The sequence below is a fragment of the Ochotona curzoniae genome, unplaced genomic scaffold, assembly GCF_017591425.1.
Source record: "Ochotona curzoniae isolate NIBS_2020 unplaced genomic scaffold, NIBS_Ocur_1.0 scaffold_4763, whole genome shotgun sequence".
In the NCBI taxonomy this organism is placed as follows: Eukaryota; Metazoa; Chordata; class Mammalia; order Lagomorpha; family Ochotonidae; genus Ochotona; species Ochotona curzoniae.
In genome coordinates, this window is record NW_024467123.1 from 9,604,056 (window position 1) to 9,627,434 (window position 23,379).

At 39.9% G+C, this 23,379-nt stretch overlaps 1 protein-coding gene across 1 annotated transcript in view; it reads right to left on the bottom strand.

Annotated features, from left to right (window-relative positions):
* BTAF1 (B-TFIID TATA-box binding protein associated factor 1) overlaps positions 1 to 23,379 on the bottom strand; it is an 86,363-nt gene that overhangs the window by 34,395 nt on the left and 28,589 nt on the right. The window contains exons 5-17 of the mRNA XM_040970491.1: positions 22,513 to 22,676; positions 18,728 to 18,864; positions 15,720 to 15,849; positions 15,381 to 15,449; positions 13,787 to 13,876; positions 12,915 to 13,010; positions 12,647 to 12,823; positions 11,382 to 11,522; positions 10,137 to 10,261; positions 7,606 to 7,726; positions 2,911 to 3,015; positions 1,325 to 1,474; positions 1,040 to 1,182 (exon numbers count right to left, since the gene is read on the bottom strand). Coding sequence (XP_040826425.1) covers positions 1,040 to 1,182; positions 1,325 to 1,474; positions 2,911 to 3,015; positions 7,606 to 7,726; positions 10,137 to 10,261; positions 11,382 to 11,522; positions 12,647 to 12,823; positions 12,915 to 13,010; positions 13,787 to 13,876; positions 15,381 to 15,449; positions 15,720 to 15,849; positions 18,728 to 18,864; positions 22,513 to 22,676 — 1,648 coding nt within the window. The remainder of the gene's footprint in view (positions 1 to 1,039; positions 1,183 to 1,324; positions 1,475 to 2,910; positions 3,016 to 7,605; positions 7,727 to 10,136; positions 10,262 to 11,381; positions 11,523 to 12,646; positions 12,824 to 12,914; positions 13,011 to 13,786; positions 13,877 to 15,380; positions 15,450 to 15,719; positions 15,850 to 18,727; positions 18,865 to 22,512; positions 22,677 to 23,379) is intronic.

The window sequence follows — 23,379 nt, forward strand, 5'->3', positions numbered from 1 at the left end:
GTAGGGGACTTGTGGGTTGGACTCTGTGGGATAACAGCACGGGCAAGTCTGCGAGGAGAGCTGGTGTAGCAATAGGCTCAGCCAGGCTGGACTATGGGACTCACCAGACAGTGACGGGAGCAGGGGCTGGGAGCGGGCATACCATGAGTGGGGCCGTGGCACCCACCAGCAAGCAAGAGATTTAGGGCTGGGAATTGGGCTTGGTAGGAGAACTTGAAGAACTCCCTTGCTAAGCTGCACCTCCCACTGCAGAGCACAATAGCTGAGCCTGGACATGGCTGCAGCATCTATCAAAATGTGTGCAAACTAGATTTCGGGGCAGACCGGACTGGGCTAGGATCCAGCATCAGCTGGCGCTCTCGAGAGCAAGAATGGATGTGGAACAGGCTAGGCCAGGCCGTGGCACCCACTGGTTCACATGAGAGCTAGGTCTGAGGGCAGGCCAGGCTGGACTAGGCTGCTGTACCCACTGCTGAGAACTGGAACTAGAGGTGGGTAGAACTGAGCCAGGCTGCAACACCTGCTGGCAAATGCCTACCAGAGAATGGAAAGCAGTTTAGGTGGACCACTCTTCTAGCCAAGCTTTACAACACATTCCTGAGTCTGGGGATGAACTAAGGTGGACCAGGTCAGCCAACAGAACTTGGAAGGGTTTTTTTAACCCTGGTGCAATGAGGTTGACAATATCTCAGAACTATCAAACTACTCAAACAACACCTTTGGAACAATCTTCCCTATATCGAGGTCTCAATGACCATTGCCTGAATCTTGAGCTGATATAATTTGACAGGAAGGAGTGGCTCACTTCTTCACCTCCCTGTGGACACAGCAGGAAAAAAATCGAAAGTATCTGTTCCACCCACCTTACCTTCTTCCACACCTAGACTCACCTTATCCTCACTGGAGACCCACATGGGCATGCAGCCCTCTCAATTATGCAAACAATTCAAAACAAAACAAAACAAAAAAGTACCTTTGAAGGATAAATATATGACCTGAGCACTTAGAGTGGCTCTGTGGATTCTTGGGGTATACTCACTTGGCTGCCATCATTCTGGCACGCATGACCACAAAATCTCTGGTGGCTGGGTCTTCCATGATGGTGTCTGCACCTGCAATGTATTCCTGAAGTACTTCTTTACTTTGGCTTTGGCCTTGGCGCACTTTACCACCTGTTTTTTCCTAGAATGAAGAGGAAAAAAACCAGTAACTAAATATGAATCAATAAAATGTAATAGACAACAACCAACATATTCTTACAGTTCCAATACACCATTAATAACTACGAGGTGAACACAAAAATATACCATGTAGCTACACATACCTTGGCTTTGGCTTTTACTTCTAGTAACATGTTTAAATCAATTGGTAAATGAGAAGGCTGCATCATTAAGCAAAGCCAAGCACCCATCCACGGACAAGCAGCTGCTACCAAATACTGCACCGATGCTTTGCTCAGCAGTTCCATCCAAACCTAGTCAAACAGGGATAAAATCTCCAATGAGCGTCGCAAAATCCAATATGGTGTTTTTCGCTTTGTTTTGTATTGGGGGGCAGGGAGAGATAGGTATGCAGATTAAAAAGTGTTAACACAGTTATTTTTAAACAATGTAAGGCTCAGTGCTGTAGTACAGTGCATAAAGTTCATGCCAACAACACCAGCATCCCACGTGAGTGCTGGTTTGAGTCCCAGCTGCTCCACTACCAATCCAGCTCCCTGCTGAATACCTGAAAAAGCAGCAGCAGAACCAACACCTGGGCCTCTGCAGCACGTGGGGGAAACAGAGCAAGCTCTGGGAGCATAGCTACAGCTTGGCCCAGCAGTGCTTTTTTGGCTATTTGTGGTGTGAATTGACAAATAGAAAATCTTTCTTCTTTCCTGCAACTCTTTTAGATAAATAAATCTTAAAGGAAAATATAAAGATTCTTGTCCAATTTTTAAGGTATTTTTAAAGTAAAAATATGCTCATAAAATACCAGTTGTCAAAAGTAGTTAGTCTCTGAAATCCTTTGTGAATATCACAAGCCCTGATAACATTCACACAGTCCGACAACGGAATACGTAAGGTCTGAACTAGTGCGCCTAAGGAATGGCAGCACTGCAGGTAGTGCCCTAAGCAGCTCCAACACAATGCTGGCCTCGCAGTGCACACTCTCAGATACAACAATGATAAATACTCTGCTAAATTTAGAGGTGGTGACATCCTAGTATAAATCACAGTGCAAATCCTGAATCATGATCTTACACAACAAGCTATCTTTCTTGATGCCTAACATTTCAGAGGCTAAGATCAACATATCACAGGTTAGGACCAACATACAGATACAACATCACTGTTAATCCAAAGCTGTTGATACGAGTCATCTTGAATCAAAGACTCAAGTCTCGGGCTGGCATTGTGGCACAGCTGCTAAAGATGCCCCCTGCAATGTTGGCATCCCGTATGGGTGCCGGCTTGAGTTCTGGCTGCTTAACTTCTGACCCAGTTCCCTGACAGTGTGCCTGGGAAATCAACAGAAGATGGCATAGAGCCAATGCAACACACTTGGCAGAGCCAGATGAAGCTCCACTTCCCATCCAGCTCCCTTGCTTGTAGCCTGGGAAACCAGTGGATGATGAACCAAGGTCATGGGATCCTGCATTCACATAGGAGACTTGGAGAAGACGCCTGGCTCCAGAGCAGCTCAGCTCCAGCTTTTTCTCTCCTTTCCACCCAAAATAAATAAATCTTAAAGACAGAAAGACGGAAAGAGAGAGAAAAAACCTAGTTTTCCATGTTATTTTGCAAATTAGGATCCCTGTTTTTTCAAACCTCTAATTTCTAAAATCCCAAACAGAACAGCAATTATAAAAATTATTTTTTAGTTTACCAAGTCACTAAAACAAGAAGAGAATTATTCACTGTGTACCTTGTGAATAAGGTCCAGAATTTCTTGACTGCTTTCTAAAACACAAAATTGGAAAATGTGTCGGAGCATATCAGGCAGAATAGGTATAAGCCAAGACGAAGAGTTCTGAAAACAAAAACAGGATTAAAGTTTGTAGCACTGATTTTGTGGGTGTCAGCTTACCTGAAGTATACATCAAACAAAAGAAGTTCACCTGGTGACAAATTTTCATGAGAATCTGAGACAATAAATGCTGTGTTTATATTTTCAACAGTTTGGAGAGATTACAAAAGCTTGCCCAAACCAAGCAACTAAATACTTCTTATCAAATATTCAGATATTCTGTGTACAGAATAAGAAACCTGATAATGCTATCTATTGCTTTTCAAATAAATACAAGCTCACTAAGACCAACAATGAGAAAAACTAAATTATTTCACCAGTACCTATCACTCATGCCTCATCATGACTTTTTTAAAACCAAAAATGGCAATTTACAAATGGTAGAAACAAGTATTTTTGTATTTCCTGCTCTTTTATTTTAAAAATTTCTCAGAATTAAAGAATACAGGTAATAGTAAGAAAAACTCCCTAAAAAGTTTGGCTTTGCATTATTATTTAGGGGGGAAAAAAACAAACAAACAAGAAAAACAGTAAAGGATCTACTGAAGGTCAAAACACAATGTACTGGGAGAGTATCAATGCCACAGCCACCACTGTCGGTGGCAAGAATGCTGACAACGAGGCTCTGGATAGTGGAAAGACATCAGGGTAACATCCAACATCCATACTGTTTCAATGACGGCATTATTTTCACTAAATAAATACCATGATACATGCCACATACAAACAATGAGAAATTTCTTTAATGGTGCCAGCCATAGGTAAGTTTTCTTTTTCTTTCTTTTTTTTTTTAAAGGCAAAGGACTTAGAAACACAGACAACAAAAACAAAGGGATATAGGAAGAATAAAAAATAAAGCATCATATAATCATGTACATATCAGAATAACTTCAAATATGGAAGTAAGATGTATTTAAAGTATAAAGGTGGGGGTGGTGGAAAGAAGTAGGGCCATTCCACAGCCTAGTGGCTAAAGTCCTCTCCTTGCACACACTGGGATCCCATGTGGGCGCCGGTTTGTGTCGTGGCTGTTTCACTTCCCATCCAGCTCCCTGCTTGCGGCCTGGGAACTCAGCAGAAGATATTCCAAAGCCTTGGGACCCTGCACCCGTGTGGAAGACCTGCAAGAGGCTCCTGGCACCTGGCTTCAGATCGGCTCAGCTCTGGCTATTGTGGCCACTTGGGGAGTGAACCATCAGACGGAAGATCTTTCTGTTTCTCCTTCTCTTTGTATATTTGACATTCCAATAAAAATAAATAAAATCGTAAAGAAAAAAGCATAAAGGGGGTGGGCATCTGGCCTGGAATCAGCATCACACATTAGACTGCCTGCATACAAAAGCCTGGCTGAGTTTCCTCCTAACATAGATCCTGAAAGGGCAGCAGCGATGCTCAAGCCACTGGATTCCTGCCACCTACCTCAGCTTCAGACCAGCCCAGGCCAGCCACTGTAGACACCTGAGGAGTCACTCCTCTCACTCTCTTTCTCTTCCATTCAAATAATATAAAAAAATTTAAAAATAAAGCATAAAGGGAGTAAACTAGAAAAGACATTTGCTCAAAATACATTCTGTATCATTTAAAATGTGTTATCTTGTTAACAAAATGAGAGGTACATCTCAAAGATGCTATATACAACCCAGGGAGAAGTAAGGGAATGACAGCTTTTCAATCATATTACCCTAATCCTGACTTTTCAACTCTTGTTCTAGTCGCCAGTGTTGCTTCCTGATTCATTTTCTGATCTTCTGTTCATTATTGCAAGGGTTTTTTGAAACATTACATCACTGTCTTACTATAATCACATGTTATACTTTTCTAAGAATCATTTGGATTTCTTATCTCCTAGAATTCTTAGAATTTCACACTAATTTACCTAACAAACCCTTCGTACAAGAGGTGGCTGACATGGCACAAATGACAAAATAATCACTGAAGTTATGGCATGAGAAATGAAGTGCTAAAACCTGCATTTGGGAGCTAGCAGAGGTAAATTCAAAAGACAGAGAAGTCCCCAGGCATGACAGCCAACAGTACAGAACACAGAGATATTTTCACAACTACTTGTTAACAGCCAATATCAATATCCATTGTGAGGCTAAAAACACTAGGAGCATTTCCTGGGAGCTCATCTAAAAATTTCAAAACCAGGGAGGGAATACGCCATAAAACACATGAATTCATTGTTTCAAAAGATACCTATAATCACCAATTTTATAGCAATTTTATAGCAGTACTGATCACAGCAGCCAAAATATGTAATCAACCTTGGAGTCCATCATCAGATGAATAGATAAGTATTTACACAGCTCATCAAAAACTGAGATTGCCATTTGCAACAAAATGGTTGGAAATGAAGAATATCATATTGAGTGAAATAAACTGGACACAAACAAATTTTAAAAAAGTAATGCTTCCTCTGTGTATTAATTTTCTTGCAAAAACAATGTTTAGTCAAACTTCCTTTTAAGTTTCTGTCAAATTATTAAGAATTATAAATAAAAAACAAAGAAATAAAATAAAGCAAATTATTATTAAGTACTATAAGCAGGTACAGTTTTAACAATAACAAAAGTGAGAAGCCAAATCTGACAGCTGAAAGGGAGAAAAATGAGGAACATGCAACTGAAAAAGAACAGTGTATTTACTAAGAATAGTAACTTACATGTCTCAGTATACACAAGTATAAAAATAAATGACCACTAAAGAATGCTGATGAGTGACTGGCTAAAACATTTCAACCTATTAGCCATACGTTAGGATGACAATCTAGTACATTATTCACCATGCTTATTTTTGGAATAAGTATGTTTCAATCACGCAGAAAACTCATTCATACAAGATACTTCCCTTGCACCCACGCTGAGAGACCCTGCTGAAGCTCGTGATCCCAGCTTCAGCCTGGCCTAGCCCCAGCGCTGCAGTCATTTGGGGAGTGCACCTGCAGATGGAAGATTCTCTGTCTCTCTCTGTCCCTTCCTCCCGTCCTCTTTCAAATAAATTCTTTTTAAAAAACCTGATATATCCAAGATATACAAGAAACTCTTGATATAGTAAGAAAACAAACAATTATTTTTTCTATGTATTTATGTGCTTGAAAAGCAGAGAGAGAGAGACATAGACAAACAGGATCTCCAATCTGTGAGTTCCTCAATGTTGACAAAGCTACACTGGACCAGGCCAAAGCCGGAAACTCAATTCAAGTCTCCTACACAGGTAGCAAATTCACAAGAAGCTGTAATCATAAGTGGAGCTAGGGTTAAAACTCAGGCAGGCTAACATGAGATGGTGGATTCCAAGAAGCATCTTAATCACTACCAGAAAACTGCACCAACTCAATTTTAAAATGAGTAAAAAAGGGCCCGGCACAAGGGCTGCGTGGCTAAACCCTTGCCTTGCATGCACTAGGATCCCATATGGGTGCCTGTTCATGTCCCAGCTGCTCCACTTCCCATCCAGCTCCCTGCCTGTGGCCTGGGGTAGAGGGTTAATGGAGGATGACCCAAAGCCTGGGGACCCTGTACCTGCAAGGAGACCAGGAAGAGGCTCCTGGCTCAGCTGTGGCTGTTGCAGCTACTTGGGGAGTGATACATTGCCTAAATATTATTCTCATGTGGATCTAATGATACTAACAGTGCCCTTTTTAGATGAATAATTTCTAAAAGCACAGTTATCACATGACATTTTCATTTAACATTGTCATTCAAAACCGCTACTATTGCAGCAGATGTGGCAGAGCAAAAGAGGTCATAAAGTGAAGATCTATCTCTCCTCCCTGTAAATCTTACTCTTCAATAAAAATAATTTAAAATGAGCAAAAGATCTGATCAGATACAGATGGCAATTAGCCCATGAAAAGAAAGATCAACATCATATTTCACTAGCAAACTGTAAATTAAAACAACACTGGAATACTCCTGTGTCCCTATTACATGGCTACAATTTACAACATCGCAGCATGCTGGCTGGGATATGGAGCCACAGAAAGCCTGACTCACCGCTGCAGGAAATGCAACACGGAACAGTTGGTTAGTTCCTTACAAAATGAAACATTCTCTTATCATATGATCCAACAACCATGCTTTTGGTACTTACTCAACTGAATCAAATGCTTATGCTCACATGAAAACCTGCACATTAAAGTTCATAGCAACTTTATTACTTGTAATTGTCAAAACGTGGAAGCAATCAATTGATAAATAAGTAACTGAGCTGTGGCATATCCATGATTAAATATTAAATATTAAATGATTAAGAAAAAAAGAAAAATGAACCTTGAAGTCACAGGTAAACACAGAGGCACCTCAACGCAATGTTGCTAAGTGAAAGAAGCCAGGCTGAAAAGGCTACGTACTACATGATTCCAACCTAAGACAGAATGACTAGGCAAAACTAAGGGGACAGTAAAAAGATCAGTGTTTACACGGACTCAGGAGGAGGAAGGAGGGGCATTAAAAAAAAAAAAGGTAAAGCCACTGAACTACACTGTAACACTGAACACAATGATTATTCCACAGCTATCAAAAACCAGAGGCTACAAACATCACAGAGTGATGCACTGTACATATTTACATTATTGTTAATGTTTCTTACCTGGTCCTGTGTGGATAACAATGTAAACAGAGTTTCCAATGCTGCTCTTCGAACAGATGATATGGTGTGATGCAAAAAAGGCCAGACACGTGGAACCAAAACTGTGAGTGACTGCTGAATACTGTCAAAAAAGACACAAATTAATCTTATTCTCACTTAAAACTCTATAGATCCACTACCTAAAATTATCTGCATGTGGATCTAGTGATGCTAACAGTATCCCTTTCTATGAATAATTTAAATAATTTCTAAAAAACAGTTTTCAAATGATCATTTTCACATCCTCATTCAAAACTTAACATCCTCATTCAAAACTGCTACTGTCGCATCAGATGTGGCCGAATAAAAGCAGCCATAAAGAAATGCAGAAACACAAACATTAGGTTCTCCTGTGGCACGAACGCCATGAGTTGTATGCCACCTAGTAGCCACACAGTCAGGATAGATCATTAACCTTAAGGGCAAATGCCAAAACGTGGACGCTCATAAACCCCAATCCATTTGTGGAGCCAGTTCTGCCACGTACCAAATGAGCAAGGGGTGCCACGACAGAAGCTTTGAAAATTACCCTGAACTAGCATCATTAAGTTAGCAAAACACAATGTTTTTTCCCTTCTTACAATTCCATTTTAAATAAGGAAGCAATAAATAAGTCAAGGTAACTTTAAATAAGTCTAAGTTATCATGGACTACAGAATGACTGGCACATTCCCAAGGCACTGTATATATCACCTGGAATTAGCTCTGCCACGGCAGCCATTGAAAGGCAGCCATGTCTCCAGGCTATTCTGTGGCTGGGGGCCCCCAAGAATTCTACTAGGTGCTGCAGAAAATGGCACAGCCACCACAGCGTCGACTCATCAGGCTCAGCCAGCTCTGTGGAACACAACCCAGGCGTCCAGATCTGCCTGGCAGAAGCACCATGCCAAGGAGCTGCTCGTATTCTAAGGACAAAGCACTGCACAACTCATCCAGAGAAGGGCAGGGAGACAGCCACACAAGGAAGTGAAAGAGCTAAGCAGTGGCTTGGTGCAGTGAGCAAAGTGTGCTGAGGACCAGGCCTTCCCCCTGTGCATAATAAACCTTTCAAATCCTTCACCAATGGGGAAAAAAATAAAAAAAATGACCAGGAAATAAAGGGACTCAAAACTAACATTTGAAAATTATATACCTCTGTAGAAAATGAACAAAAATCAATACGCAAGCACAATTTATTTACTTCTCCATATTTGTGGCTCCTCTGAAGACATCTGCCTATAAGTACTAGTTCATTACTTACATTTTTGTATGAGCATTACTTCTTATGCATATTTATACACTTAGTAAATACACATATAAAATTCTAATTCAAACACAGGCACACAAAGATAAAGAAGCTTCAAAATCCTCAAAAGCATCATTACAGAGTCTTGTTAACAGTGTAACTATTCATGCTCCAAATGACATGCTGCATTTCTCCTCACATAAGCTAGAAAGCGTGTGCCAAGTATGAGAACATAAGAAGCAAGCTTCCCCATCAGGCAATTTCAAAACAAAGATAGAAAACTGCATTATTTTACACTGAAGTCACAGAATTTTCACAACATTCTTACATTTGCTTATATTATCTAGCATTTCTGAGACCACTGACTAAGGCCCATGGGCCAAATCATCGCCACTCATTGCCTAAAACAAATTTTACTGTAATACAGATTCATTTATTCCTTTATATTATCTATTGCTGTTTTTATGCTGCAAAAGATGTTGCTTCAGCTGACTTTCTACAGCTAACAAAAGCAAAATATTCACTATTTGAACCTTCAAAGAAAAAAATTTACTAACCTTCGATTAAAGAAAATTAGACGTCTTTGCATTTCACAGCTTAAGAAAAACATTTATGCAAGTTACCTTAATTAATTCTTACCTTCCTGTTGTTTTTTTTAAAGTTACACAATCCCTCTCCCCCTTTTTTTTTTTGGTAACTCTAGGGATACTACTAATATAAGTAACACTATCCAAGAACCAGCTGAGTTTAACGTCAAATATCAGGACAGGAAACCAGACACAATTTAAATTTGGTGTGAATTTTTGGCTGCCCTGATCTCTGTCTGGGGTATTGCATTATATTATTATGTTTTCTCTTTCTGAATTATGACATCAAAAATAAGAACTGAAGAAATGAGCATACAAGGAAAATTTGAGAAGGGCAAAATGATGTCCATTAATAATCCTAATAATTAAAATTTATTCAATAAGGCTAAATCTAACATTCTGGATTTAGAATTAGAAATAACATACAATGATTATATTTCCAAAGTAAATTAAGACTAACAAGATGATAATTATTTAACCAAAGTAACCCAAAGGCAAGGAAAATACCCTTTCTAAAATTCCTGCCCTCAACATGCTGGTGGTCAGAGAATACAGAAGAAAAGACTTCTGAAAACAGTGGTTTTTGGCACCCAAACTCAAAGAACCAGAATATATTTAGCTTAATTATCTATAAAATATATAAAGCTTTCCACTTTATTCTACTAATTAGAAATAATTACCTGCATTGTTGGACCTGTGGATAAGTTAATAAGGATGAAAGAAGAGTCATAATACTATTTGTTGAAGCTGTTAGATCATCTAATTCCAGAAGAGCATCCCATAATGTATTTATAATGAAGGGCACCTACAAGATCAGTTTTCAAAAAAAAAAAAGAGAGATGAATTTTACACAAAAATATTTGCAAATCCTGCCAGTAGCATCTAGTGTTTTAACAAAATACACAACCCCAGTGAAAACACGTAAGACCAGGTATAGGTGATATGAAGGAGACATTATTTGCCTTTAGCAATTCTCTTTATCCCTCTTTTTCGTACCAGTCAACTCACTTTGCACTTTCTACCCTAACTATGACTATGGCAAATGGGAAATTCAGAGAATTAAACAATTGATGTTCATCTTTGTAAAACGTCGAAGTTTGAAAATACAGCATAAGGACACAGACATGCTCTTTATGTAAAGCTATTTTAGTGTACTTAAAAAAACACTAAAGGGGGCCAGCACAATAGCTCAATTGTCTAATACTCTACCCAGCATTCCATACGGCACCAGGATGCCCGGGATGTGTCCCAGCTGCTCCGTCTCTACCCAGCTCGCTGTTTATGACCTTAGAAAGTAGCAGAGGATGGCCTAAAGCCTGGAGACCCTGTGCCCACACGAGACAACAGAGAACAAACTCCTGCCTTTTGGTTTCAGATCGGCTCAGCCCCGGTTGTTACGGCCATTTGGGAAGTGAACCAGCAGACTGAAGATCTATTTTTCCTCTACTATGTAAATCTGTGCTTCCAGTGGGGGGAAAAAGGGTACTAACCATAATGAAAACACAAATTCAGCTTTTAAGCACTGAAAAAAATGCTTGCTGGATTTCCAGCTTTATGTTGTAGTTTTGATAACATGAAAAAGGCAGATCTTATACTTCAAAAACTGGAACTATTAAAAAAACAAAAGCCAAACGCTAAAATCTAAAGCCACACAGATCTAAAACCCAGCAGCAGCAGGAAGATCTGGCAGCATTCGTTTCAAAGTAATTCTCTGTATATTACATACACAAAGGGGAAGATTAATAGATTAATTCATTCTTCCTAAAGACAATAGGTAATCTAGATTGCATACAACACAGGGATGCCTGTCATAAAAAATTAATAAAGGAGAAGAAAAGGTACTCAATGAATTTCCTAATATTCCATGTCCCAAATGTAAACATGCTATATTGCAATAAAATATAAATAAAACTAATTTAATTTACCTTTTGAGTCTGAAGATAGACAAGGCTTTCTACTACAGGTACCAACGATGCTGCGGCAACAGCTCTGACATCGTCATCGAGGTCCTGCAGTCCTTCAATTATTCTAGTTAAAACTTTAGGCAGTAAAGTATTAATTACATCCTGTAAAACAATACAACAAAGTAGGTTAATTTGCTACAATACAATTTACTGTGATTGAGCATTTTTAAATTAAATGTCACAAAGCATACATTCCTATATATTTTAAAAGCATCAATGAAACAGGAAAACTAAATCAATAAGCCCATGTAACTAATCCCATTTAAAAAATAATTTTATTTCTTTATTGGGAAGACATATACAGAGAGAAGGGGGATACAGAGAAATATTTTCTGTTCACTACTTCACTCTCCAAGTAGCTGTAACAGCTGGAGCTGAGCCAATCCAAAGCCAAGAGCTCCTTCTAGGTCTCCCACATGGGGGTGCAGGGTCCCAAGGCTTTGGGTAGTCCTCAACTGCTTTCCCAGGCCACAGGGAGCTGGATAGGAAACGGGGCTGCCAGGATCAGAACTGGCACCCACCCCTATGGGATCCCGGCACATTCAAGGCGAGGATTTAGTTACTACGCTATCACACCAGGCCCAACTAATCCATTTTAAAATGACAGAAACAGCATTAAGTATTTATCATGTAATGGAATTTAAAATATCAGGAAAAGGGTAGAGACACACAAGCTAGCAGTTAAGACAGTCATATCTGAGTTCAATATACCCAGCTCTGGCCCACATGCAAGATCTCTAGTATATTCTCAGCTTCTAGGGATTCCCTACTCTAACACATGGGAAACCCAGAAGAGGCTCCTGGTTCTTGGCTTCAAGCCTGGCCCAGCCTCGGCCACTACAACCATCTGGGGAGCAAACCAGCAAATGGAAGATCACTCTGTCTCTCTTTAAAAAAAAAAAAAAAAAAAAACAACCCTGTACGTAAATCCCTAAGGCTCTGACACTGATGGCCAGTTCTAGGGAAAATTCAGGTAAACCAAGCAGGTTAAAAAAGTTTAGTGCTGGTGTCTCTTTAGCTCCACATTTGTAATCTTCCTTTCAGAAAGGTGTTAACACACTAGTACCCCAAACTGGAGTGTCTGGGTTCAATTCTTGGCTCTTGAAGAATCCAGCTCCCTGTATACAACTTTTTCTCTAATATAGTGTTTAACTAAGGAAACTTAAATCAGGAGAAAAAAAGAAAACAACCCTTCCAACACATACTTCAACAACTGAAGTATTTACCTGACGAACTGCCAATGCATATTTTATTCCCAGTAGACCACCATGTCTAACTTCCCATTGTTCTTGTGTAAGTAATTTCAGCAGCACATCCACAGTCTTATGAACTCCTGTTTCATTCATATGTTTTAAAACCACACCTAATGTCTGAGCACAGGTTTCACGAACTGGTGCCACCACCTACAATTGAGAAAGGAAATTCCTATTTGCATAAAACAATTTATACAATTTGAAATATGACTGGACAAAGTCTCAATTCAGTGATACTTACTTCATCAGAAACAAAGTCTCCAAATCTGTCTAATGCAAAAACACAAAGGAGTCTAATGACCAAGTCCTCCAGCCACTCCTGGTGCTGCTGAATCATCTGTCAACATACAATCATGCGTAATAACACACAAGGATCACTCTTTGTATCAGAGAATGCAAAGATACCTTAGGTTCAACATAAAAAATACAATACTGGGACAGATTGTTTTAACTGTAAGAACCACCACCAAAAAGTAGATTACTCTAAATTATCACTCTTATATTAATTAGTCTTTTCCTGTATTTGATTACTTTGATTCAGAAATACTACAGCCAAAATTCATGGAACTCATGGATATTATAGTTGAATTATTTTATGAGGATATGCACAAGCAAAGGAGAGAGGATTCCACCATTCTTTCCCACGTGGTGTTTTTATTGTAAGTATGGACAGAAAAAGGAGAAGCTTTTGTGTAAATGTTGATATACAGAGTTAAAACCGCCAAATCCTCTGGGAAGGTTCAGGAGACTCCAAGAGAGAGTAATTATGTAAGTCTGATCTAATAGCAAGTATCACTATCCTATACTGACCTACAAGCCACATCAAACACGCTACTCACTGGCCTCTACTAGCCTTATTCATCTTACTCAAACATTCCACTCCATTCTGCACAATTCTTGCTTGTTTAGTTTTTCAACTAAGTATGTTAGAACACGTTTTTTCCATGTACTCATTTTCATCTCTGCGTTATCCTTACATTCATTTTTCCATACTTCTTCCTCTTACGTACTTCTTGATGCTACTTCATAATCATTACTTTTGTTACTTCCAAATACTGAAAGAAGCAGCCAACTATCAAGACCTGGTGATAGCTGTGGCTTTAGTGCACTCACCTCTTCCAGAGTGCTGTCTCCCATTTTACCTCCACTTCTCCCATGAGCTTTCAGAATTTCCCTAAGTCCCGTGCCTGCACCATGTCGAACCTGAGAAGAACCAAGAAACAGCTGCAGTTTAAAGGTTTAAGAAACTGTTTAACTTTTCCTCAATATTAAAGAGACATTGAACTTTTCAGAAACTAAAGTAAATTCAGCAGTGTTTTTAGAAATACATACAAAAATAAGCTCTAAAAGATCCAAAAACTATAAGTGATAAGTATAAAAAAAAGAAAATTAAAGGAAAATGTCTCATGGCTATTGCTTTACTACAGTTTTGGGATAAAATACCTTTCTCAGAGATGAGGAACCTTTCCCCACTGTCATATGAAAGTAAAGAAAACCATATTGACTCTGCATGTATTTATTTAACACCCCATTTAGGATAAGACTGAAAGAATTTTTGGAAGAGGGGCCAGGGCTGACACATTGGCTCAATTGGCTAATCCTCCACCTACAAGCACCACATCCCACACAGGCATTAATTCATGTCCCAACTGCTTCACTTTACATCTAGTTCCCTGCTTGTGGCCTGCAAAAGTAATAGAGAATGCCCCAAAGACTTGGGATCCTGCACCCATGTGGCAGACCCAAAGGAACCTCCTGGCGCCTGGCTTCAGATCAGTTTAGTTCTAGCCGTTGCAGTGACTTGGTGAGTATACCAGCAGATCAAAGATGTTTCTGTCTCTACTCTTTATAAATTTGTCTTTTCAATAAAAATTTTTTTTTAAAAAATCTCAGAAACAAGTGTAATAGGAGCAGAAAGGCAGATAAAACACATTTCAAAGCAGTCTTTTCCTAAATTACCCAGGTGCCATTTGGAAGGGGACAGAAAGGACTGAGGCTACCAACTCTCAAACTCTCAAATTCAGCCAGAGGAGCTTCACTTTCAACTCTTACGTATATGGACCGTTCAAAATTGTCTTTGTAGAAATATTCCAAAGGTTAAAAGCTAGTTGGAACGACTGCTCTGGACCAATCAAACTCATGCACTCCCAAAGGGAAGGAAGCAATTTTTACTGCCTTAGTGAGACATACAAAGCTGTGGATTACAGATGAAACACTGAGCGGCTGGACTGCGAGCTGGGGCTGTGAGAGTTAGGCTGGGGTCTACGAATGCCAGCACCTATATGCTTCAAGCCAGTCCAAGTACTGGCTGTTCTACTTCCAATGCAGCTCCTTGGTAATGGCCAGAAAAAGCAGCGAAAGATGGCCAAAGTGCTTGAGACCCTGCACCCATGTGGAAAATCCAGAAATAGCTCCTTGCTTCGCCTGGCCCCAAGAGTCATTCAGGGAATAAACTGTCAAACGGAAGATTTTCTCCCTCTCTCTTTACATACTTGCATTCCAAATAAATCTTTTTAAAAAGTGAAGAGAAATGAACAATCCACTGTAAGATTAAAAGGACACTAAAGGTGAGAATCAGCCTGTTTGCTATGTTCAATGTGCTGAGTCCTACGAATGCCACAAGTGAACATGGCCAGTATTCTTGACACTATTCCCTTCAATAGTACAAAAAACAAGCTTGAGAGAAACTATAATAAAGAAATCTTACCTCCCAGGAAGGATTAAAAAGGTCATTGCAAAGTTCTTCACAAAAGCTTTCCAGAGGCCACTCATTTGTCTGAACAAGAAAAACTGAATTACTTCTAGTTCAAAAGGCCTACTTAATGCCAACAATTTAAGTAGTTCAATAAAGTATATTCATTTACAAGCTCAATAATAATGACCTGGCTTTAAAATTTTTTTGTTTGTGTTTTGTTTTGTTTTTATTTTCCAAAAAAAAGTACCAAGATTTTTACCAAAATGTCTTTCAACATTATTAATACTCTATCATGATCAGCTTGAAAAACATCGAGTATCTTTAAGACATCTGAGGACATTTCAACAGTACCTCTTCAATTAAGGATGAACTGTCTGAAACATTATCAATCAAGACTTTGGAATCATTTGCAGGCTGATTAATAACAACATTCGCTAGTTTCCGTCTCTTTTCTTCTGGCTCCCCATCAGTGCTGTCATTGCTTAAAAACAGAAAAAGTCACCATTTTAAAAAGCAAATCAAGAATATGAATCACAATGGTCGCAGGAGACTTTATCTTCAGAATAAACTATTTACCATTTTTGCTTGCACGATTTAAAGTCTTACATTATCCAGTAACAGCTCTGCTTAACTTTTGAGCAAAACATACCCCACTGCAGTCACTGAATTCCTTTTAAGCTAGACCTATCACTTAACACATTATTTCTTCTTCCTCTTCACAACTTCCTTTTGAATTTGAAACTACAATCAAAATCTATCACAGAATGACATTAACTTTTTCAAGATTTTAGACCCTGGAGAAAACAAACGCGCTGAACAATGCAATATAATCCTACTACTTCTTGGGAAATACAGAGGTCAGACAAGAAAAAGGGGCAGAGAAGTTGAGGAAGTATCATTAACCAAAAACACCAAACTTAACAAAGGAAAGCATAGGTAAAACTACTATTCTCAGTATTAAAAGAATCATCATCATATTTTAAAGCATACACAGCATTTTTTCTGTATTTCCCCTTTCCATCTCAACATACGTGACTTGTTTGGCGATTCATTTTTATGATGTATGGAAAGAAATCCTAGCCCCCCTCGTCCCTTATTACATTTTATCCTTAATTCTATCAAGAAGCCACACTGGTCAGCCTTCTTCTATCCTTGAATTTGCTAGACATGTTTTCACTTCTAGGCAATTGCCCCCTCTATCTGGAATAGTCTTTTCCTAGATATTCACACAGCAAGTGCCCTCAATGCTTTCAGCACTTTCTAAGGTCACCTCTATGAAGCTCTCCGAGACAATCTCACTAAGAATTTCAAGGAAATTCTCAGCATCCTAGAACTCAAAAAAGTTTCAGACTGCAGAGGATCTCAGATTTTGGATTTTCTGATTAAAGAAGCTCATCCTTGATATGAAGGGAAAAAAAATAAAAACAATTCAGGAGTTGACAAGCTCAATGAGTTTATAAAAATAAGGAACCTGGGGGCCCAGCACGATGGCGCAGTGGTTGACGTTCTCGCCTTGCATGCCCCAGGATCCCATATGGGCACCGGTTCTAATCCCACAGCCCCACTTCCCATCTAGCTCCCTCCCTCTGGCCCGGGAAAGCAGTCGAGGATGGCCCAAAGCTTTGGGACCCTGCACCCGTGTGGGAGACCCAGAAGCGGCTCCTGGCTTCTGATTGGCTCAACTCCAGCCGTTGCAGCCGCCTGGGGAGTGAATCATCGAACGGAAGATCTTCCTCTCTGTCTCTCCTCTCTGTATATCGCCTTTCCAATAAAAATTAAATAAATCTTTTTAAAAAATAAATAAATAATGAACCTGGGAAGCTGGTGCAGGGGTGATGGCTCAGTAGGCTAATAACCACCTGCAAGTGCCAGCATCACAAATAGGCACCCGTTTGTGTCCTGGCTGCTCCACTTTCAATTCACCCTTCCTGCTGGGAGGCAGTGGACACGATGGACTCAAGTCCTTGGGACCCTACACCTTCATGGGAGATCTGGAAGAAGCTCCTGGTTTCAGAACTACTCGGCTCCAGCCACTGTGGCCATTTGGGGAGATTTCTGTCTGTAAAATTTGCCTTTCAAATAAAAATAAGTAAATCTTTAAGAAAAAGTTAAAAACAAAAATAAGGAATATATGCAAATAAATTCTACCAAGTAGATGATTCCAATTTACCACTTTGTGCCTAGTTTTTGAACAGAGAATATTGTCTAGTATGTAAAAAGAAAAAAATTTTTGTCATCTGCAATAAAATCTTATTTTTATAGTTTTTTTCAAGGTTTACTAATTCACCATTACATATTTTTCTTGAACAACACTAAATATTCTAATTTAATAGGCGTAAATTGAGCCCAATAATCTGCATTTAACAAGCCCGTCAAACAGCATATAAACAGTTTCAAACCATCCTTGGAGAAATGACCCCAAGTCATATAAAAAAATTCACTTTTATTAATTCATACAGAAAGTGATGATATTCACTATACCCAGAGAGTTCTCTTCTACAACAAGATCAAACAAGCAAGCCTGGATTATTAGTCACAGTTTAATATAGCCATCAATCTAGAGATACAATATCATGGCAATTTTTACTTTACTAATGTTAATGTTCCCAACTTTCGGTAGAACAGCCAGGAATTGACCTGTGCCTATATGTGATGCCAGCACTGCAGGAAGAGGATTAGCTGGCTTACGCTGGCCCTTTATTTTATTTTCTATTACTCTTCACTGTGTTTACTGATTCCAGTCACAATGCTCTTCCATTTCCTGAATTTTCCATAAGTGATGTATTTACACTTGTTTCCTTAGCATAGAACACCCTCCCTCATTCTGACATGATAGTTACAGCGTTAAGATACCACTCGAGGCACCTGCATCCCATACTGAAGTGGCTTGGGTTGTGTCCTGGCCCTGCTTCTAATCCTAACTTCTGGCTGAGATGGGTCCTGGACAGCTCATGGTTCAATCACTTCACTCCCGACTATGCACTTCAGGGACTCTGAGTTCTGTACTCCTGGCTTTAGCCCGGCTCTGCCCTAATTGTGCCAGGCACTTAGGGAATGAATCAGCAGACAGAAGATACTCATTCTCTCATTTTCATTCATTTTCTCTTCCATTCAAATATACTGAAAATGAACTGCTTTAAAAATGTAAAAAAGCTTTCAGAAAGGCTCCACAAGATGACATTTCTGGGCAAGTGGTCTCTGTCCCTAACAGTACAACTCCTCCAACCTCCACCAACGGAGCAGGACAGTACCAACGGTACTCCCCAGCTACACCACCAACAAAAGGTTTCTCCTGTGTTAGTAGAGTCAAGCCACAAAGCAACACTCCTTTTAGGTGAAAAGCAGAGAAAGATTACTACCTCTTCTCATTCGTTTCCACTGCATCTCTGGATTTCTGTTTCGCAAATAATTTGGCCATTCTCTTAGCTTTGTTCTTCTGTCTATTGCTCATTCCTGCCCGAAATTCTGAATCAATCAATTCAGCTGCCTGGAGAGTCTAAAGGAATAAAAGAATGTTCAGTTTAAACTTTTGAGGTTAAAATAAATACCTATTGCCTGCGTCTCAAAAAACAATTAACCTAACAGTTCCAGGTTATACAGACTGGTCACATGCCTTCTGACAGCCCCAAGCTCCTCCACTCTAGCTGTATCATAATCTCATTCTCTTCCTCCTCCTCCTGGTTTTTCACATCTCATCAAACATGCAAGAGTTTAACTGTCTTAACGCCACAAACTTAATATTAATGTATGGTCCCAACACAGAGGACTTTAAAGAGGTGAGACTTCGAAATAGCCATAATACCACTTAAAGTCACAAGAAAAAAGGATGTTAATAACAGAAATTGAATCATAGTTCATCTGTTAAAAACAGCTGGAAATAATTATAGCCATAATATATTAGGGCAGCCCAGAATTCTAGACTCAAATGAGTCCATGTGCTAATTTCCTTTAACCACTCACCATCCACTCATTTTGCCTTCTTTTCCATCCTGAAACAACACTTTGAAAATTATGTAAAGAAACACTTTAAACCCAAGACTACAAATCTTTCCAGTGCCTAACTGTGAGAATCAAATGAAATTTACATTTCCACTATCAATTAGGGTCACTGGCATGGATGTCCCACTGCAATATGGATCCAGAAACTGGTGAAAGATATATAAAGCAATGAAGATAAGATGGGCCTATGGTAATAACAAACTTTAAGGAACTTCCTTCCCCTAAAGGTCTATAATATATAAAACCAGTCAAACCTGAATCTTACAAACCCCAAACTGTACTATCCACAGTTTCCAACTACTCTGATTATCTATAACCCACTTTGTCTATACCTATTCATTTGCATTTTCTTTGTTGTTATTGTTGTTTTACTGTAAAGTAGATTTACAGTGTAGAAAAAGAGAGAGAATCATCCATCCACTGATTCACTTCCCAAATAGCCGAACAGCCTGAGCTGAGCCAATCCAAAGCCAGAATCAGGAGCTTCTTCCTGGACTCCCACAGGAGTACAGGGGTGCAAGGACTTAAGCCATCTTCCACTGCTTTCCCAATCCATAAGCAGGGAGCTGGATCAGAAGGGGAAGAACTGAGGCACTGCAGGCAGAGATTAGCTGGCTACACAGCCCAGGAATAAGGAGGTACAGTCTGGTCCCTATACCTATTCATTTACTAAAAACGTGCTCAACTACCCACATTAGGAGCACATTAGTATATTTTTTAAAAGGCAGAATGTCACAGTGGGAAGGAAAGACCGAGAGGCAGAGATCATTCATCCACAGGTTAACTCTACAAACTTCTGAAACAGAGAAAAGAACTCTGTAGGGGGTGGGAACAGGAAGAGGGCAGCATTGCGGCATAGCGAGTAAAACATCCTATATGGGCCCTAGGCTCTGCCTCCTCCATTTCTGACTCAGTTCCCTGCTAAAGGTCTAGGAAAAGGAGATGGCCCAAAACTTGTGCACCAGCCACCCACAAAGGAGACAAAGATGAAGCTCTTGGCTTCAGCATGACCCAGCCCTGGCCATTATAGCCATCTTTGGGACTAAATCAACAAGTGGATGATTTGTCTCTCTCTTACGTTGTAACTGAGAAAGAAAGAGAGAAAAGAAAAGGAATAAAGAGAAAAAAAAAAAAGAGAATTCCACCTAAGTCTCCTATGGGCGTGGGGAGGGGCACAAATGCTTGAGAAAGTTCACCTGCCTTCCCAGGTGTGTTTGCAGGAACCTAGATTAGAAGCAAAGCAGCCACAACTTGAGTCTGTATTGCAAAATAAGATACCTGTAACACTGTCAAGCTTAACCTGTTGCACCACAATGCCACCTCCACATTACTACATTTTTATTCTGTTTCTTCCTGTTTTATGCTATTTTATGCTTTCTTTCATCTCAATTTCCTATTCCTTTCTAGTTGTCATTGCATTTCTGCCTTTTTAAACCTGTCCTTTTCCTCTCTAGTATCTGACTCTAGTTTTTTCTCATCTATGAAAGTTACAGGGAAAAGTTATGCATCACAGTAACTGTGTCTCAGAAACATAAATCATCACTTCTCAGCCTTTTGACTAAGATCAAGTATGGAAAAAAAATCAAATTCCAATGACTATAGGACACACAGAGCAAACAAACGGAAACAAACGGAAAGGTCAACAGGGAAGATGGCGCAAACAAGGATTCCTGTCTCCAAAGCAAGAATTCCTAATAATGCTATGGTACTGTAAACAGCAACTGGAAGACAGGGGAAAGAGTGTCTGACCCTGTGAAATGGGAGACTGCTCTGACATATGTATTTTTTCAAGGGGAAGAGCAGTTTTCTTCAGGCCTTCAACTGTTTGACGTAACAGCTTAGTAATATGCACAAGCAGGGCGACAGTGCAGCGGAGCAGCGCCAATGTCCAACAGGAGTGTTGAGTTGAGTCTTGTCTGCTCTGCTTTCTGTGCTGCTACCTACTAACCCATCTGGGAAAGCAGCAGAACATGAAGCAACTGCTTGGACCCTTGCTACCTAAGTGGGAGATCCACACAAAGCCCCTGCCTCTGACCTGACCCAGCCTTGACTGTTAACAGCCATCTGGGGAATGAATTATTGGGCTAGGGGATCTCAATCTCTCTTTCTCTCTGCAATTCTTTAAAAAAAAAAAAAAAATTAAGTGGGCCTGACATAGTAGCCTAGCAACTAAAGTACTCGCCTTGAATGCTCCAGGATCCCATATGGGTGTCAGTTCGTATCCCAGCTGTCCCACTTCCCATCCAGCTCCCTGCCTGTGGCCTGGGAAAGTAGTCAAGGACAGCCCAAAGCCTTGGGATACTACACCCATGTGGGAGACCCGGAAGAGCTTCTGGCTCCTGGATTCAGACAGGCGCAGGACCGCCTGTTGCAGTCACTTGGGGAGTGAATCAGCAGATGGAAGATCTTCCTCTCTGTCTCCTACTTTCTGTGTATCTGACTACCCCTCACCTCCCCCGCAAAAACAAAACTTTAAAAAAAGTAACAAGTCATAGTTCTAAAGACTTCTATTATTATTCTTAATTATATAACCCTACTATCATTCATTCTCCCCAAAATTACTTTTTTTCGTCCTAAAAGACCAAAAAAAAAAAGCAATTAAGACAACTAAATCTTTCAATCCCAGTAATTCCTAAAATGTCTGTCGCAGTTTTTTTTTTAAGTCTATTATCAGTGCAGACATCCGGCTTAGCAATTAAGATGTCCAGTCCCACACCGGAGTGCCTAGGTTTATAATATCCAGCTCCCACCTCCTACTAATGCAGACCCTTGGGAGACAACAATAGCAGTTCATGCAACTGGGTTTCTGCAATGTGTCAGTTTGGGCAGTGAACCACGGGATGGCAGCTCATTTGTGCACGCCCGCTCTCTTCCTCTCTTTACCATTCCCTTTGTCCCTCCCTCCCTCTCAGAATAAATAAAAGTAAATAAAAAAGTCTAATGTCTAGGCTGTGGACTACGTTGCTATCACTTTACAAACTATCACCAGAAATTCAGTGAAGACACACTAAATTACACTGAAACTCAAGAGCACTCAGCAGAATTAAGCACAGTTTTCTGTTTTGAAGTTTCTAACTGCATAAGCACAACGAGACAAATCCTTTATACTACTGCTTGCAATCAAACAACCAAACATTTTACCTACAGGTTGTTTGTTTACAAGGGCTGCTGAAGTTGGGGTATAATCCAAATCTTCATCATTGAAGAGATCTTCAGTACTCATTCCAATTGCTTCTCCCATGTTAAGGCCAAGTTTCTTCTGTAACAGTTTTCGTTGGCGTGCTATCCTCTCTTTAGGATCCACTTCACCTTTAAACAAAAAATACAATTTTTGCAAACCAGCTAAGCATTTTCTAATACATGCAACTCAAACTGCATTAAAGTAATAAACTATTAAAACACCTTTTCTGGCAACTGAAAAATCCACATTGACAATGACCCCTGAACATATCATAAACTCCACTACCTAAAATGTCAACAAAAAATACTGTACAAGCTTGCGAAATATCCTAGCAAGTTTTCACTATTTCACCAACTGCCCCACTGTCAATGATAAAATATATAACACATCATATCTTTGGAAGCACACTTTATAGCTATGCCCCATAACTTTCTCAGAAAGATCTAGATTTAAAAAAAAGAAGAAAGAGTTCTGATTGGGCCCGTCACTAGCCTATTGGCTGAAGTCCTCGCCTTGCATTTGCCGGGATTCCATATAGGTGCTTCTTCCCGGCTACTCCATTTGCCATCCAGCTCCCTGCTTGTAAACTGGGAAAGCAGTCAAGGACAGCCCAGGGCCTTGGGACCCTGCACCCACATGGAGACCCAGAACAAGCTCCTGTCTCCTGGCTTCAGATTGGCTCAGCTCCAGCCATTGTAGCCACTTGGGGAGTGAATCATTGGATGGAAGATCTTCCTCTCTGTATCTCCTCCTCTCTATATATCTGACTTTCCAACGGTAATAAATCAATCTTTAATTTTTTTTTTTTAATTTAGTTGTCGGGCTCAGCAT